This window comes from Bombus fervidus, chromosome 6, assembly GCF_041682495.2.
Source record: "Bombus fervidus isolate BK054 chromosome 6, iyBomFerv1, whole genome shotgun sequence".
Taxonomy (NCBI): domain Eukaryota; kingdom Metazoa; phylum Arthropoda; class Insecta; order Hymenoptera; family Apidae; genus Bombus; species Bombus fervidus.
In genome coordinates, this window is record NC_091522.1 from 13,374,118 (window position 1) to 13,392,788 (window position 18,671).

An 18,671-nucleotide genomic window follows, 5' to 3' on the forward strand; every position below is an offset into this window, starting at 1 on the left:
ATTATTTCAACGCGAGCTCGAGAAGAAACGCATCCAACTTGCCCGCGGCACCCGCCGCTTCGAGTCGCCAACGTTAGCGGCAATTACAGTCGGATCTGGCTTTCGAACGCACCGACTTTTCCTCTCGCTCGAAGATCGTTAGATACGATGAACCGAGAGAAAGAGAAAGGAAGGAATGGCGATCATTTTTTGCCGCAAATCGCGAAACGAAACAACGAGCATACTACTTACTTGACCGAACGAACGCGGAGTACGCTACGCGCATGTGCAAGTAGATAAGGGCAAACGAGTCTGACACGTTAACGTATTAACGTTCGTTTAACAACGTTTATAGTCGATTCTTACACTCGCCAACATGATTTTCCCGATTGTTCTCTTCGCTCTGCTGTAAATCGTCTAACGTCTATGTTACGCGATACATCTTGCCGCTGTTTGCTGTTTTCACGCCCCGTATGTTGTCTACGTATTAGGTCGTCCTATAAGTAACGCACTCGTTGCTTTTCACGTCCCGGATGAAGATAAAAAGTTACTTGTCGATGATCGATCAATGTCGAAATTTCCCGTACTTTTACCGCGATTCAATACCTTTTCCTATCAAGTTTTTGGTTCCAATCTTTTTAATACTTCGATGTATCATATTACGAGATGTACTTTTAAACTGAACTCGTAGAAGAACCGCGTTACTCACGGCATGACCGAATACGGTATTCGTCCGTCTCTTTTTGCGTTAATTTTCCCAAATTGTGTTATTCGTTCAAATAGATACATAAACAAAGGATCTAACGGCTTGTAGACGACTATAGATAGCGTTACCGATTTGACAGTCTCTCAACATGTCGTTATAATTGTTTTCAGAATGCCCGCTTGTAGGTCGCGTTTGATTCGCATTTTCCCGGGTTCCTTATCGCAGCACCATGGATGCAAGAAGGCAAGCAAAGAAGCCCGGTGGTTTTATCGTGACGCGGACGAACGATCAATTTGGAGACGTCAGCGGTCGACCGCGTGTGGTGCAACGGTGAGCGAAAGAACACGGCGGAGAAGAAAGGTATCGCGAGGTTCGGGAGCGGAGAGCATTCCCGCGGTATAATTGTCCGGGATTTTGCCGGCGACAAACTCGGGGTCCGCTCCATTCCCTCCGCCCGAGTTTCCAGCGCGATCCGTAGAGAACGCTGAAGTGAGAGAGAGAGAGAGAGCGACTGGATACGCGTCGACAAAAACGTAATTGCGCTCTCGTCGCCGCGACGATTTACGCCGATCAATCTCCCCGTAACTCTTCGTCGGGATTGCGACCGCTGCGAGCTGACCTCGTTCCCGAATATCCGCCGCTCCGATCTTTTTACGTCGCCCGTAAATTGCTCTTTCTTGCCTCGTCTTCGCCGCGTTCCTCCGCTCCTCTTCCTCCTCCTCCTGCTCGTTCCCCTCATCCACCTTCCGTGCAACTACCGTTCCATGCGCTCCCTTCGAGAACTTTCATTTTCCAACGCGACACGTAGCTGTTGGCGATTTCCGCTCGCGGTCGCGGGATTCGCGGTCGCGCACGGAAGAAAGGAAGCGAGAGACGCGAGAGCGATGGAAAAAGGTCCGCTACGGGCCGGCTCGCGGATCCATAGGTACGCGCGGCGCGCTTCTCTTCTCGCATTCCGAGCCGCGTTCCCACACACGCATGTGTGCACCTCTACCTTTCGATTCGTACATTCTCGCGACGTCGAACAGAGGGAGACGGAAGCGGGCCGTGAACGGAGACGAACCAGCTGCGTCGGCTAAAGGGGAACGGGGACGGAGAGAACCTCTCGACGGATGAATGAAAAAAGAGGAGAAAGGAGAGACGCTCCGGAGAACGGAGACGGGGAGGACGAGGAGAGTGAGAGAGCGTCGCGGCGTTCGTACTCGGCTGCAGCCGGGAAGGGAGAGAGAGGCGAACGGGGAATGAGTAGCAGCGCAATAGTGGGAGGGGGGAGAGAAGCAAAGAGAGAGAGGGTGATATCTGGGAAGGTTTTCGGAGAGTGGGAGAGCTTCGACAAAAGTTCCTTGCGCGATGACCACGAGGAACGTAGTGGGGAACTCGACAGGCGTGGCCTTGATAAGGACCGCCCGCCATTTCCCCTTGAAAGCCACGTGCTAGACTACGTGGAGCAGAGAGAAGAGACGTCTACCAGAAGCTGCCAACTTCATCTCCTCCACGGGTTTCACTCGCGATCGAACAACCCTCGTGGAAAAACGTTCGCCGATCTCGCTTTATGACCGACGTTCATGTCGTAAACCAATGTTCTGAGTTCTTCTTTGCTGTACATTCTTCGCGATCGACGTCCAGCAAGCGATCGCCGAGGAGGAAGACGCTTCGCCCAAGAGTGACTCGAGGAGCGACGAAAATACAAGGGGGAAAGAGAGGCAACGCGAAATCGAGGAAACGAGGAAGTCGAGAAGCAGAAACGAAGAAAGAGAGGATCGAAGGATCGGAAGATCGAGCGGAAGAAGAAGGGCCGGGGTCGAACGAAGAGAGGCGGGGCGAGATTCGATCGGCGTTGGGGGGTCCGGCTATCGAGCGGTCGAGGGGAAACGGACGCCGCTGTCGGCGTCGCGCCGAACGACGGAGTAGAGAAGAAAACGGAACGGAAGAGAAGCGAAGAGCGGAGAAGAGAAGACGGACGACGAGAAAAGGGAAGAGAAGGGAAAGGAAAAGACGAGAAGAGAAGAGAAGCGAGTAGAAGAAGAAAGGAAGGAGGAAGAGAAGGAAGCACGGAGCGTGGAGGAAGAGAGAAGGAAGGAGTCCGCTAGGGGGGAGAAGAAACGAGACGCGTAGAGGAGCCTTGGGGTGGAGAGGGGAGAAGGTTCCGTTCTCTCTCTGAAGAGAGATCGGCTCTTCCGCGGAGGAGCGCGTGCAGTCGCTAGCCGAGGCCTATACTTGTCCGTCGAAGGGTATTGGTTCTCCAAGTCGGTACCGTACCCCCCGAGACCGGGCAAAAGAGAAGGAAACGACGAGTCTCCCCTTGGCGCGTTCTCTCGCGGGTCGACGCTCGTTCGCTCGCTGCTCGCTGCTCGCTTGCACGTAACGCGTTTCGTTCGTTGGTCCTTCGGTTGGTTCGGCGATTCGTTGGTTCGATCGGCCGATCGGTCGATCGATCGCGCGCGCACTCGTCACGCGGCAATTCGCCCTCCCGATACGTGATAACACCGAACAAGGACGATCGTCGTTGCTTCGTTTCGCTGCACGACGCGAGACCGGACGACACGACACGAGACAGGACGAAAGGAAACGCGACGAGACGCGCAGCAAAACGGAGGAAAAGAAAAGAGGAACGATCGAGTATACGCGACAACGACGCCGACGACGACGAAGGATCGAGACGAACGATTTGAGGGTTACCGGCCTGCTTACAGGTTTTAGCCTGTTCCGACGGAAAACGTCGATGAGGGTTGCCAGGTATACTTCGGTCTTTCCGAGCCTCTCCCACCACCTCTGATTCGGCGAGAACTCGGCAAGGGTGACACCCACCCCTCGAAAAAAGCCCTTCGGGGGGTGAGTTTCCAGCACTCGACGTCATCTGGCCCGCTCTACCGACTACAGTTGCCCAACGAACGGTCGCTTGTTGGTGTTACGGTCCTTGCGATCGAGCTGCTGCCATTGACAGCTGACCGCTTGTTGCCTACGCTTCGTGTATTCGATCGGGATATCGGCCGCTGTGGACGACTCTTTCCTTCCTTCCGGAACACGGAATTTTCCGAATTATCGTCCTGGACGATGGTTTGAACGTTCGTCGAACGATCATCGACCACGTGCATCTCAGTCTTCATCGAGTGTGTCCACGACGAACGCTTACTATGTGCGCGACGCCGTTCCCGAATATTATCGTGTGATGTTCGCAATACGGTGAGTGAGCATTGGTGCATGGTGTTTCACCGTTCGACGAAGCTCGACCAGAATCGCGATAGGATCTGCGCGCCGCGATTGCATTTGATCGCGAAGAAGAAGAAGAAGAAGAAGAAGAAGAAGAAGAAGATGAGGCTTTGGATGATCATCGGCGCTCTGGCGGTGGCGACACACGCCTCCATCGCCGAAATTACCAGGAACAAAAACCGTGGCAGAGGATCGATGTGGTGGTGAGTAAGGAAAAACTTTGGATATTAGCTGCGTAAAAAGCGGAGAAGGACGACGTGTCGCCACGCGCATGACAGGATCGACGCGACGGATCGACCTCGACCGCGCCTCTGTCGCGCGATCGTAAAAAGTCAAAAGGGAAAATGGATTTTCGCGTATTGGTCGATGTAACCTTTGGAGGTTAATTAGGCGGGCCGGCAAGAGCCGTGTTAACACCTGTCTCGCGTCTTTTATCGAGCTAACGGTGGCAGCGACACTCGCGCGCCTTCTTATTAATTCATTAATCATAAGTCTCGGCTCGTTCGTTTCAATCCGCCAATGATTTCTCATAGGTTGAAGCGCGCGCACGACGCAGGAACAAGAAAACGCTGGATGGATATTAGATAATGGCTAACTTCATTAGCCGGGTAATAAATAACGTTGGCGGTGCACGACTGAGCGAGCGTGCGTGCGTGCGTGGTTGCTCGCTCGCAACCGAAAGAGATAGCCGCGGAAGTATCCGCATAACGATAAAGTGTCGGCGATAAATCAGCCGAGCTCGATTGCTTTTCCAGTCGCGTTGATTTAGCACACCGCCACGCACGTCCGCCACGACGCGCAAGTAATTATTACCTACGAATTAATTAATCTAATACGACGGTAAATTCGCGTGGACGCGTACGACAACCTGCTTCGAATTTCGCAGTCGAGCGTAATTTATCGCCGGTGACTTGTCGGCGAAAGGCGGATTGACTTTTCGGTCGAATTTACATCTACGAGGTCTCGTCGCCGTTTCTTCCATAGATATCGTTGGCAGATCGGTAATATATTTGCCGGTAACAGGGTATTACTTATCGCGTTAGCGCACGTTCCCGCTAGCTAGGCGAAACGCGTGACAACGATTCTGGGTGGTCCCGTTCAACCGTTCGACCGCGAGCAGTCGACACGGAGATACGCTCGATCAGTTGAAAAATCAGACGATTCGCGGGAGTGGAGCAGCCGCGGGCGACGTTAAGTCGGTCGACGGGACGGAGTGAAAAAGACGTCGCATCGTCGAATGAGAGTCATGACGTCTCAACCTGGTTCGCGACATCGTTCCAGATGCGATCGCGATCCCATCGGTCGATATACGTGGTTCGACTCTCGAAAGAAACGAGCGATTTCGAGTTGAGAATTCTTGCAAACGAAGGGAGAATTAATTCAGCGATAATCGCGCGAATTTAATATAGCCTTTTGTCACTGGGAGCGCGTGGCACCGGATCGTTATTAGCCCTCGCCGGTCGATAAATTATTTTCGTGGTGGTGGCGTGTCGGCTGGCAGAAAACACGTGGACAGGCTAGATGGAGAGAAGCGAGGGGGAGAAAGGGCAGAAACCGGGCAGGATCGTTGAGAGTCGTCCCTGAGCTTTCTGCCCGACGTAAATTACAAGCAATAGATATATCCTAACCGGTCCGGAGCGCGGCTTATTTATGGACATCGCTTATCGAATGCATCGTATAAACGTTCCAGTGAGCAAGCGCGCGCTCAAACCAGCGGATTCGTCGCCGCGTTCGTGGCCAACGGATCGAGCACGGTAAGAATTTCGCGCATCGACGAAAGGAGATTACGGTTGCGGGAACGAAAGCAATGGAAAAAGACGCGAATGCCGACCACGATGACGCCACGCGCTCGGTATCCAGTCTCTCGAGTAATTATCGCGCGTGCTTCGTCCGAGATTCCACCGGATTTCGCTCGAATCTCCGCACCCTGGAGCGAACGCGCGCCGCTACTTGGACAGAAGAGCGAAAAATCGGTCGAGCAGAGTCGGATCGCGTCGAGTGGCCGCCACCACCGGCGTAGCCAGTTCCGGGGTGTTCCGCGTGCTCGTTGCTTTTACGAGCGGTGTATCGCGATACCGTTTATTTACACTTGCTGGCACGCTGTCAACGAGAGATCTCGGTCGCAGCCAGATGGGTTTTCGCGGTATGGTATCGCGCGGTCTAGCTACTCTAGACTGACTGGTAGGCTGTCTCTGCTAGGCGTCAAGTAACTCGTTGACAACGGACCGTCGACGGAAATTCGAACACAACGATTAGCTGTTTATTGTGCGCGGCGATGACAGATCCGATCCCTACCGGCGCGAGCTATTTTTCGAATCGGCGCGGTGCTCGGTCGCGTAAAACGCCCTCCATTCTCAACTAGGAAAAATAACCAAGCGTGGCTGCGTCTCGCGCGTAGCGAAACGGCAGCCTCGTAAACGAGCCTCGTCTCCGCCAGTGAAGATCGTTACCGGCGATTTCGAAAAGGTCCCGATCCCGCCGCGTGCGCGCACGCCAGACGTTTCTCTAAAGTTTGCACGTTCTTCCCACGAAGGGACGCGGGCAGACCGCTCTCGAGCGTTTTTCTGCGCGACGCTCGATCGATCGAGACGCGAATTCTTTCGCAGCCAGAACTCGCGCGGCAGCTTGATTTATATATACGCGGCTACCGTTGACCGAAACTGTTGAACCAGTTTCGTCTTTCGAACTAATCCTTCTCCGTGCTCCTTCCCCCCTTCCTCCACCCTGTTCTCTTCTTTACGCTGCTTCCCTTTCCGTCTCTCTCCTCCTCTCTCTTCCTCCCGCTCTCCAGCCGCTCTCGATATACCGTTTTTACGCGTAAACCAAATTAGCGTCGAGCGAACGCACGAGAAATATCAATGACGCGCGATCTCGACCGTGAATCGCGGAACGGGCTATTTCGCACGGTTCGCTGTACGCGAGAACCAAAGTATGTCGTGGTAAAACACCGCGTCCCGCGGTTTCACCGTCATCGTCCGCTGTCAAAACTCTTCGTTAACGCGATGTCTGTTTGAAAGGGTGTCTTTCGCGCGGCGCCTGTCGGCTTCCTAGGCCAAGTCCTGTCCCTCGATCTCGCTCGATTCTTCTCCGATCCACTATCCCGAGCAGGATTCGGTCGAAAGACTCGAGACGACAGTCTGACACGTCTCTCTCTCTCTCTCTCTTTATCGAACGACAAACTAAACGAAGCGATTCGTTCGCTTTTCTTCCCAGGGGAATCGCCAAGGCAGGAGAGCCCAATAATTTTTTGCCAATGTCCCCGGCCTCTCTTCACATGGATCCTACAGTGTATGCGACCTTGAGGAGAAAGCAGCGCAGACTGGCCAGGGAAAACCCAGGAGTTCTAATGGCCGTGGCTAGGGGTGCGAACCAAGCGATCGCCGAGTGCCAACATCAGTTTCGCAATCGTCGATGGAACTGTTCGACCAAGAATTTTCTTCGTGGGAAAAACCTCTTCGGCAAGATCGTCGACAGAGGTAAGCACATTTCCTTTCTCTTTGCCGCTACTTTTTCTCTCTCGACCAATCACCGGTTTCGTTAATTACTGCTCGAAAATTATCAGCGGCGCGAGTCTCGCTAATTGGCATCAAAAGATATACGTACCTTCGCTCTTAACGATATTCGCGACCGATCACGAAATTAGCAAACATTTTTACGAGGTTCGAGTCTTTTCTTCTTTCTCTTTCCCCCCGTCTCTCTCTCTCTCTCTCTCTCTTCCTCTCTCCCTCTCTCGAACCGTGGCTACCACTCGGACTAGATTCGAGAAGAATCGAGATTCGCGATAAAACGGCCGCGTCCATATATACATGTATAACGGACCATAAGGTGGACTCGTTCCACGTTCCAAAAAACAGCCCATTGTCCGTGGTCGTCTCCGACAACCGGTATTCCCGATAGAGATTTACAGAAGACAAGGTTTCGAGGAAAGAGACCGAGAAAAAGACGAGCTAGTGGAGAGAAACGGAGAGAGGTTTCTGAAATCGCGGTCGATGAATCTGTGATTTCGTGGCGTCGATTCGCGATCAGCTTATCGCCGCGGCGAGCGACCGCGCGTCAGTCGAAGTCGTCGGATCCGATAATCGCGCCGCATCATCGATAGACGGGACGATCGCCGAATAACCTATACAAAGTGGTCGAGTTTCAACGCGGTAATATCGTTAGTGGATCGATTCGTGAAGCACCGTAAAACGCTAACCCTTCAGCCGTGTAATTAAGGTACAAGCGTAATTAGATTACGGTTCGTTAGTTAGTACGCGATTAATTTCATCGTAGCGTAAATCGGTCACGGATACGAGCGGTCGAGTAGCGAGTTTTTTCTATCTTGAATGGAAACGCACGTGTTTCGTCCGGGCGACGGATCAAAGGGTTTTGCCAATCGGCCTGGCAAAACCGCGGACATCGGCTATTTGAAATTCGGCGACGGGAACAGGGGTGGCCGGGACGGCTGGACCGGAAGATTATTCCAAGACGACAGGGTGTCCGCTCGGAGGGTTGTAGCGGAAACCGGTGTGATGGGATAGGGTGAGGATCAGGATCGCGGAGAGGAACGAGGGGATCGAAAGGGGCGTGCCCTTGGTCCGAAGGCTCCGGGCACGTGCCCTCACCGACCAGATGTATGTTTTGCAACCTGATAATGGACCTTCTCGTACCAGTTCTGGCTCCCCTGCGGCTCTTTTAGATCTCGTCGAGGCGATTGTAAGCCGAGCTTTTTCGCTCGGCCCGCTCCCGCCCTATTACGTTCGGTGTCCCCATATGGCCACTTATCGCGCTAGTAAAACCGAAAAAGAAGCACGGGATACAAAATAGCGGAGAGGAAATGGATCGGAGCACCGTAACCCTTGCGCGATGCCACGCATCGACGCGCTCCAATACGTCCCGTGTCTCTGTCGCCTAATCGGAATACGGTCCAACGGGAATCAAATTTCCCAACGTTTTTGCGAGAATCGAGTTATCCATCGATTCCTGGATGCGGCAAGAAACAGAGCCTCAGTCTTTCACCCTTTACTTCGACTCGATCAGGGGCAGCAATTTCTCTTTTCGATCGCGTTCCGGTCTCTGTCCTTTTTACCCGAGATTAGATCTGCTCGGGGCAGAGTTCGCGTTTGCGCCCGCGAGGGGAAACACAGCTTTTCAAGAGTAGATCGTTATCTTTGATCCGTAATGCTCGTGCGTACTCGTCGTATTTAGAGATCGAAGAGGGGATCTAGCGCAGTCTGGTCGCCGCGCGACGACCTAAACCGTCGTTTCCGGATTATGCAGGGGGTCGAACGATTACACACGACGCGTGAGCTTTTCTTCTCGTTTTTCATCCGATCTCTCGTTCCTCTTTCTTCTCTTTTAATTCCTCTCGACCGTGAACGAGATCCGTTCGATTCGGTAACGTCCGTTCCTCGAGACTCGAACGGCAGAAATATGCCGCGCGTGTCCAACCCGAAAGAACGCCGCGATACTTTTGGAGGCGTTTGTACTCGATATTATAGCTGGTAGTGAATAGGTTCGCGGCCTGTAATCATTTCGCCGCCAAGAGCCACCTACCGCATCGGTGTCTACCCTCGGTTTCGTTGGTGCTCCTTCTCCGGCCACGGTTCTTCTCTCTCGTTTCCCCTGCGGCGCGCATCGTTCCGAGGTGTCGGCCTCGCGTGGATTCCGAGCCGAGCTCCGTGCTCGTCTAATTGCTCGGTAAACTGCGAATCTCGCGAGGCCTCCGTGCTGGCCTCGCGTTTTCCCTCGATTTCACGGATCTCGCATCGAATTCCGCTCGGGCAGAGAGCAACGCGGAACGAAAACGATCAGAGCGCACGAGCGCGCTCATGAACGACGATGCATCCGGTGCACTTGGCGAACTCGGAGATCGAGATCGAAAGAGACGGAAAGAGAGGATGGTGAGGATCGGGAGGCCATTTACAGGGGAAATTCGCGATCGATATCGGAACGGCGTGGCGCGCGAGCGTCGCGTCTTATACGGAGACCCGTCATCGGGTTTTTACGACGGCGTTACGCCGCCATAAATCGCGGCCTATGATGGGCTACATGTGTCGACGGCACGCCACGATTTCTTGCGAAAACGTGAGACGCGAGCCAATGGGCCCGTTGCCCCTCATCGGTCCTCCGTGATTTTTACATCTTGTTTGCTTCCACGCTTCTCGGTACGAGTTCCCGCGGCAGTTTGCGGCCTATATGGCGATCGCATTTTCGCACCCCTCTCCACCCCCCTCTGTGTCCCCTTCGTCCCCTATCCTCCAGCACTTTTGCATTCAAGCGATGCGAGCTTGTCGATGCAGTTTTTCGAAGATCGACGTTGCTCGTCTCGACCAATCACGCGTTCTTCGCCTCTCCTTCTCTCTCTCTCTCTCTCTCTCTCTCTCTCTTTCTCCATCTACTTATCTATCTATTCATTTATCTATCCATCTATCTATCTATCTATCCATCTATTTATCTATCTATCCATCTATTTATCTATCTATCTCGATCGCCGTCCGACTTCCAGCGGATCTTCACGGCGGTAGCAATAATTTCCGGCGATTTTATCTTTCTGGAATTTCAGCACGGCCGTAGACAACCGTCGTAAAGCCACGTCGCTATGTCACTCGGCTCGATCTCGCGTCGACGCCTTTTTAGTCTTAAGTCGAGAATCTCGGTCCTTCGGATCCTTTCTTGCGCTCGCTTTTTGCAAAACCGCGATCGCGAAACTCGACTCGTCGCCGTGGATTTTCCTCCGGACGGACAGGTACGGAACGACCAGATGCGCAAACGAGCCAAAACTTTCCAGCAATGCGTCCGACTGTTTGCTCTACGGCGAACGAGCCGTTCCTCCACCTTGTTCGTTCTATTTGTACGGGCCGATAAAGCGAACGTCAAACCGTTTATCGCCCGTCGAATGACGAAACCGTGGTCGCACGCTACTCGTCCACGACGACAAACAATGGATCCCTAGGGATTATTCAGAGTCGTGCTTTTCTCTTTTTGCTTCGCCGCGTTTCCCTTCGTCCTTTTCGTTTCTTCTCGAACCGTGTTCTCTTTCGATAACGATTTTTCGCCTGAAAAACCGTTCTCGCGACTCGCCTCGTCGTCTTTTATCTCGACCATCGACTATTTGACGATCATAAAATCGTGAAGAAAAAACGGTTACGATAAACGCTCCGAGTATCCCGATGATTTCATCGTCGACAACGCGGCTCGTTCGTACGCGTTCATAACGGAGCGTTTTCGCGAGAAAAACTCCCACCAGCCGTGTAATCCTTTCGTTATGGCAGTCGGAGATGATGAGGAATAATATCCGTAACCGATGAAATTTCGGGGAGACAGGTCGAAGATCCGGCACGGTAACGCGGTGGAACGGCGTAAATCTTGCGTTGCCTCGCCGTCGGCTGTTCCTCGTGTGTTACCTCGAGGCTGGAAAGGACCATCGCTCCCGTCGACCACCGTTTTCGCCTCCGGTCTTCGCTACGGATTCGGGGATTAGGAAAAATCGTTTCTTTCTTTCCACCTCTCTTCCTTACCTCGTTCTATTCTTCCCCTATTTCGGCGTGAAGGCTGCTTTCCTGGTTCGCATAGACCGCGTGAACGCGAACGTTGCCTACTGCCGGGTGACAGCCCGGCGCGGAAAACACTCGTGACGAATTCGGATCTAGCTCTAAAATTTGATGCGCTCGATTATGTTTCCAATACCGGTTTCTTTTCTTCCACTCCGGAACCGTTTAACGTCTTACTTTGTTCAACCACAGATGCTTCGACCTGACCATCCTTGAGCATCCTTTTCATCCGGCGTATGCACTTTACCTCGTTCACGTATCGATACAGCTCGTTCGAGTATCGCGCGATAACTCGGTGTTATCCGCGCGGCCAAAAAAGTGGCAATTGGCGAAACGACTCCTCGGATCGGAGGCAGCTCGCGGTGCCTCGGTCGGCTGGCCGCAAAGGTGCCGGCAGGCACCTGCGCCTTATGCAGATAAGGTCGAGGTGCCTCTCGGGTCAGCCCACTCAGGGTTAAGGTCGCGTTCCCTTTCTTTTTCTCTCTTCCTCTTCCTTCCTCCTCGTCCCGTTCTCGCTTCAGCCGCTCATCTCCGTCCCTGTCTCTCGCTGGAAGACCGTGGCGCGTTCTTTTCCCTCGACCACGTCGTCGTGGGTTCCTTCCACACCTGTGCGGAGTGAATCTCGCGCGCGCAGGTAGTCCACGCGAACGGGCAAGGATTGAGACGTTGCCTGACGTCACCGCTCGCCTCCCACGTTCCCGTCCGCCGTCGCAAAAGTTTCGTCCGCTTGATCGGCAGCGCGATTTCTCCCTCCAACGGCGCGCTTCCGGCTCGATCGGTGGACGCGCAGCAGAACAGCGGAGAAAACGAATGGGAGGAATCGATTCGACGGACATTAACGGTGTCGCGTCGTTACAGGTTGTCGAGAGACCGCCTTCATCTACGCCATCACGAGCGCGGCCGTGACTCACAGCATCGCGAGAGCGTGCAGCGAGGGCAGCATCCAGTCGTGCTCCTGCGACTATACCCACCAATCGCGGCCACCATCCGGCACGCGGGATTGGGAATGGGGTGGCTGTTCGGACAACATCGGCTACGGGTTCAAGTTCTCCCGCGAATTCGTCGACACGGGGGAGCGTGGACGAAATCTGCGCGAGAAGATGAATCTGCACAACAACGAGGCCGGCAGAGCGGTAAGTTTTTCTCCCGTTCTCCTCTCGTCCGACCAATCAATTTGCTTCCAGACTAGAGAAAAGAATGTCGTTTCGTTTGTCGCAGCACGTGTCCTCGGAGATGCGGCAGGAGTGCAAGTGTCACGGCATGTCGGGCTCCTGCACCGTCAAGACCTGCTGGATGAGGCTACCGAATTTTCGCGTGGTCGGGGATAACCTGAAGGATCGGTTCGACGGCGCGTCCAGAGTTATGGTGAGCAACTCGGATCGAGTGCGTGGCAACGGGAACGCGATCGTGAGCAATTCGGCGAGTAATTCTGTGCACGGTCATCGGGAGGGTCTGGGTCGTCGACACCGGTACAACTTTCAGCTGAAGCCTTACAACCCGGAGCACAAGCCACCTGGTCCGAAGGATCTCGTTTACCTGGAGCCCTCGCCGCCGTTCTGCGAGAAGAACCCGAAACTTGGCATTCTCGGCACTCACGGTAGACAGTGCAACGACACGAGTATCGGTGTCGACGGCTGCGACCTGATGTGCTGCGGCAGAGGCTACAAGACGCAAGAGGTGACGGTCGTCGAGAGATGCGCCTGCACGTTCCATTGGTGCTGCGAGGTCAAGTGTCAGCTCTGCAGAATCAAGAAGACGATACACACGTGCCTCTAGGCCTTTCTCTCTCTCCTCTATACTCGGTCCCTTTTCTCCCGAAGAGACTACCTCCTTCCTGGCGAAGGACGTTTCCGTAGTCTCACGTGGATCGCTGGATCATCGACGTTGTCGAAGAGGTGGTACGGATGATCCTATCGTGAACAACTCTGCGTTCAGTTTCATGCGTTCAGGTTGACCGAGCCGCGCGACGGAGCCTGCAGTACGAGCGGGTTGCTGCTCCTTGTCTCCCAGTATTACGCGAAACGATCTAAGCCGTATATTTATTACGACGTTCCACGGACGCGTACTAAAGACTGAGACGGCGAGAAGAATTGTTATCGGATCGCGATCGTAATCTTAGCACGTTAGACGTAATAATCGGCGAATTGTCGTTGCATTGTACATACGATAATCCCTCTTGTTCCCCGTTTCGCTTCGAATCGCTTCGCCACGCGGCATCTTCTTAATTTTAGGGAGAACGCGGGACCGCGAGATTCGTTACACTCGTTATTTATTCCGATCCTTCGGATCGCGTACTTGTATATATGCATAGATCATAGGTATATAAATACACAAATTTATATGCAGATGTATAAATATATATATATATTTTTTTTTGAAGATCGCGTTCGTCCAAGTGTCGCGCGAGAAGTCTGTTGTAAATAGTCGACACCGTTGAGACGAAGCCCACGCTCCGCGAGGTGCGAATAAATTATTTTTATACGTCTCTTCCTGTTAACTCCTTACTTTTGGATTCGCGCGGCGCTGTCACGTAGAATTAGAAGAATCATTAGCCCGGTGTTAGACGACTCGACCTCTATCCCCGAGCAAAGAAACGGTTTTTTTACGATACTTGTAACGCACAGTAGACTTTTTTACTTGACTCTTTGTAATTTATAAAAATGGACGTATAAGAAGAGGAAATAAAGACGACTACGAAAGAGTTGAAAGATGTTTCCAGGCGTTATTTTTGTTACGCTGTTGACTTTTAAAGACGCGTCGTTATCGACGTTCCATCCACCGACGGCGGCGTTTCCGCGGAAACGCTCGTCGTTCGATGGCGTTGCACCACCGTGCGCACCTATCCTCGCGAAATATAGCCAACTGGTTCTCCGGCTGGACGACTTCATAACTCCTCACCGGGCGAATATCGTGGGAGGCCCGTGCCTCCGAGAGGACTGGTTCGACACTCTCCCGCTTCCCTTCCTCACGAACGACCGTTTCCCATCGCGTTCCTTCCTCCTACGTCTCTACCTTGTTTCGTTTCTCCTTGGCCGCGCGCTGCACGCGATGATAACGAACGAAGGAATCCCGCAGGAATCTCCGTACGGGATAAAAGGATTCTGACCGCATACGAACAGGCATCCGCGCTAATGGTTCCGACACTCCCGCCGCCCCTGCCTCCTCCTGGTCCCTTTCTCTCCGCGACCCGTATCCAGCCTCCTTCGTCGTCTTCGCCGCTCCCGTCCCCGTTCTTTCCTAACGATCGGTATTTCCACTTGTAAGCGCATTCCGAGAGAGTCCGCGCGTCGATCGAGCACGATCGAGAGCTTCGGCGAACGTACGTCGGTCCTCGATCGGCCGATCGATTCGCAAGGACCGCGTGACCCGGCCGTTTCCTCTCGCGAACCGAGTCGCGCGCAACGGTCCGCGATCGTGCGGTAGCGCGCACGATGGAATTAGGTGGCACCAGGAAGGGTAGGTTCGTCGCGATACTGAAACAAATTCTTGCCGCGCGAGGGGCTCCCACCATCCCGGCAGACAAGAATCTCGAGCAGCCGGGCCACTTCTCACGGCGGTGCCTTTGATCTCGACCGGCCACCCCCTCGTCTCCATCACGGTCACTCGAGCACCGGCAGCGCGACCGTCTGCCTCGCCAGCCAGCCTTTTTACCCGTTGCTGTGTTGATGCTACTCTCTGTCCCCTGCCCCTCGTTACGCTCCCCGTCCAACCTCGTCGTCGTCGACGAAACGGCTCCAAGAAGCCCGAAAACCACCGAGATATACCGGACGCGAAGGTAGATTCATTCGGTTTTACTATTATTACGCATACCGTCACGCGTGTGGCTCGTTCCGGAATCTTCCAGGGATCCTGCTGAACTAAATCTCCCAAGGATCTCTGCGCGACTCTGCCCGCTCGTCGGCAAATGCTCGAGAACCGCGCGTCGATCTCGTTCTCGCGGAACTTTTCGTCGCGTTACGCGTTATCCGGCCGAACTTTGATTTGCTTGGATCGAACGAAGTCGTCGGAGTGGATCGAAGTCGAAAGGAGGAAGCTACCACGATCGGCGGTATATACCGTTTAACGTTGGGATTCGAGGCTCCGAGAAAAGATGCCGAACGAGCGGATGAACGAGACTTCACGGTGTCTCACGGTTTCGCGGCAAGATTCGTCTTCAGCGGGAGAGGCTCATTATGCCGGACGAATACGAAATTCGGTCCACGAGGTTGACAATCGAGGGCCCTCGAGAGACACGGGCTCGCGTCACACCGTGTACAGGACCCCATCAAGGATGCCACGCGCGTGTGATCGGCGACGACGCGCCGCGTGCCGTTTCGCCCGCCTTCCTGCACCGATTTTATCATTCTGCCCGGCTTCTCGTAACCCTTCGGGTTTCCTTTCTCCCTTCTCACCATTTTTCTCTATCTCTTCGTTCACCGTAGTGTTTTTTCTTTCCAAGTTTATCTGGTGAGACGGCTCGCGATGGGTCGTTCGTTAATAAAATTACAACGAGAAAAGATCGGTAATTTCGAGCGGCGGAAGAGGAGAAACAAACAGAACGATCCGAGTAAAAAGAGGCCGGCTGAGAGGTTTAAAGTAAACGATTACGAGGACGAAAGTGGAGGAAGGAAACGACGAGAGTGGAGGAATAAAAAGAAGACGGTGGAAGGAGAAAGAGGAGAAGACGAAGAAGTCCGGCGTGCTTCCTGTTGCCCTAATCTTCCACTCCGGCGAGATCTCGTCCTCGGGAGGAATTATTTCCGATAAAAAACGGGCGAGTAAATCAACTAATTTATCGTTTTTGCGATTGGGAAGAAGGTGGGTCGTGAACGCGTTTGCCGGAGCGTAGGCTGCCGGAATGGCAGGAATCCCTTTTGGCGGGCCCTGTGGATCTGGTCGTCCTTTCCGAGGGCCATTCGTGGGAAAGAATATCGGCTGACGTTCGGGACCACACGGTCGAATTATCGGTGTTTTGGCGTGTTATAGGACTCGGCCGATACTCTCTCCACTTCTTTTCGTTCCTGTTCCCGTTCGGCCGAATTGGCTCGCGCGAGCGCGCGTCCGCTCGCATACGCCCCTGCCCCCGCGGCCACCTCTGCTCCCTTTGCCGTCTTTGGCCGTCTTCCGCGGAACGAGCAAAGGGAATCTCCTTCGGAATCCACGTCCCTGCCGACTGTGGGAACGAAAGCACGAGATCGCGATTCCCCGTACACCGTGTTCAGACGCGTTCATCGACAACCAGATTCCTATCCTATCTAGCTTTATCTCTCCCTCCGTTCTCCTACCTCTCCCTGTTGCTCGCTACGAGATTCAAGAAGTTGCTCGGTATCGAGCTGGAATTCGCGGGACGCGTACGTTTCGGCCTCCTAGTATCTAGCCTTCTTCGTTCTTTTCCACCGACATTCCCGTTTCGCACGAAGATCGAGCGATCGTTGTTCGGCGACCGTGCGAGTGCAAAGAATCGCGTAAGAGTACCGTGACGAATTGACGCGAGCGGTACCATTCCCCGTGGTTGGAGAGGCTCGCGTGGATCACGCGCGGTGTATCGCGAGCGGGACGATTAATCGGCGGAGTCTGTCGAGCTACGGCGAGAAAGATCGAGAAGAAAATCGAGCGCCGAGAACGGAAAGCGGGATCGGTAATGAACCTGGATGAAGAAAGAGGTCCTTTCACGGGAGAAGCGACTGGCCGGGATCGAGAGACGTTATTATTAATGTCGAGCAAAAACGCCGAAATACATCATCCGGTCAGCGACGGCCACCTAAGTAGTCGACCGACACCGGAGGCACGAGGGGCGCAGGAGGAGGGTTGGCGGGAGGGGGGGGTAGAGGAGGAGAAGGAGAGAAGGTTCGGAGGCAGAGCGAACCGATACACCGACACCGGGTCCACTCGGTAATTAATGGTTTTACGATATTGGAAATATCTTGGGAGCAGTCGAGCAGAATCCGTTCAGGCGTCAAAACGAAAGGTCGGTCTCCGCCCCTTCGGTCGCGGTGGCCCCCGATCCGCTCCCGATTCCACGATACACACGTTTTTACGATCGATCCGCCACGACCGAGCGGATATACCCGCGGCTAACGCGAACAGAGAGGGCGGGTGGCGGGAGGGACAACGAGCCGGAGATCGGGTTTATTTAGCTAAAGCGATTCGACGTCGAGATCATCGGGAGCGAAGACGAAGCGAGGGAAAAAGTCGAGAGCACTCGGGTGTGTACGCGCAAACAGGGGACCACCTGGTCATCCGAGGACTCGACTCATTCTTCTGTCCAACGTCCGACGAACGAGAAGAAGGGAAGGTAACAGCAGCAGCAAAAGCAGCGGTAACGGAAGAAAGAGAGGTGGACGAAGACAGAGAAGAGGAAGGAGATGAAGAAGAAGAAGAAGAGGAAGAGGGATTCCTGGTAAATTAGTATACACCGCTGGGATCGGTGACTACGGGTTATCGTGCCTCTTTGTCCTCGTTCCAGAAAACGTACAAACGACTTCTGTCGGATATTCGCCAGCGGAATCGCTATCCGAGAACGTTGCTTCGCGTGAAATTAACCTACAGGAGAAAGCGGGATCGATCTAAGGGTGGAAAAAGGCGAAAGGACTCGAGAAAAAATCCGAGCTACGAGGGCGAACCGAATCGAGCGAACGAAGGAGAGAGAAGGAACGGGTGAGAGGGAGAAAGAGGAAAGGGGGTCGAAGGACCCCGTTGGACCCACCGCGGCGTTCCGCGAGCCTCGTAATTACACTGTAAGGCTGCCGCGAAGGAGAGGCGTCAAAATCGTCCTCTCCTCTCCTCTTCTCGCGCCTCTCTCGGCCGTTCTGTCCCTCTCGATTTCGTTGCTCGCGCGAGAGATCCACCGACCCACCGGCCATTATCGAAATTGATATTTTATCGATGGCCCGCGCCACGTATTCCACCGGCCCCTTATTGAGTTATTTCCCGGTAATTACGAATCGGCGACGATAATTCGAGGTTAATCGACGGAACGTTGCCGTCGGCCCTCGATCTCCGACCTCCGCCGCACTACGATCGACTCGCGCGTCCCACGTCCGCCGCTCGCCTCCCGCCTCTCGCACCGTTCGACGCGGAGAGCGGCCTGCGCGGGGCGATAAAATTTTTTCCCAACTGGCGACGATAAAAATTAGGCTACTCGTCGGCGGCCCGGATAATTTAAAGGTAATAGCCGAAATTAAAACGGGCGAACAGATAGCTGCGCGTCGCTCAACCAACGTAGAGAGAAAGAGAAAGCGAGCCGGTCAGCCGAGAGGCAACGA

General features: G+C 53.9%; 1 protein-coding gene across 1 annotated transcript; it reads left to right on the forward strand.

The window, feature by feature from the left end:
* Nucleotides 1-1,957: 1,957 nt before the first annotated feature.
* On the forward strand, nucleotides 1,958-13,769 carry Wg (Wnt family member 1 wingless). Its single transcript, XM_072004755.1, has 4 exons — nucleotides 1,958-4,098; nucleotides 7,109-7,371; nucleotides 12,286-12,560; nucleotides 12,646-13,769. Exons 1-4 carry the CDS (start codon nucleotides 3,887-3,889, stop codon nucleotides 13,201-13,203), a joined length of 1,308 nt encoding a protein of 435 aa, XP_071860856.1. The 5' UTR covers nucleotides 1,958-3,886; the 3' UTR covers nucleotides 13,204-13,769.
* Nucleotides 13,770-18,671: the final 4,902 nt, after the last annotated feature.

What these genes read in the sequence shown, in the direction of transcription:
- Wg (XM_072004755.1), top strand. Translation starts at nt 3,887, where the DNA reads ATGGTGTTTCACCGTTCGACGAAGCTCGACCAGAATCGCGATAGGATC. An exon ending in CGGCAAGATCGTCGACAGAG is followed by an intron (nt 7,372 to 12,285) that starts GTAAGCACATTT and finishes GCGTCGTTACAG; the next exon opens with GTTGTCGAGAGACCGCCTTC. An exon ending in ACAACGAGGCCGGCAGAGCG is followed by an intron (nt 12,561 to 12,645) that starts GTAAGTTTTTCT and finishes CGTTTGTCGCAG; the next exon opens with CACGTGTCCTCGGAGATGCG.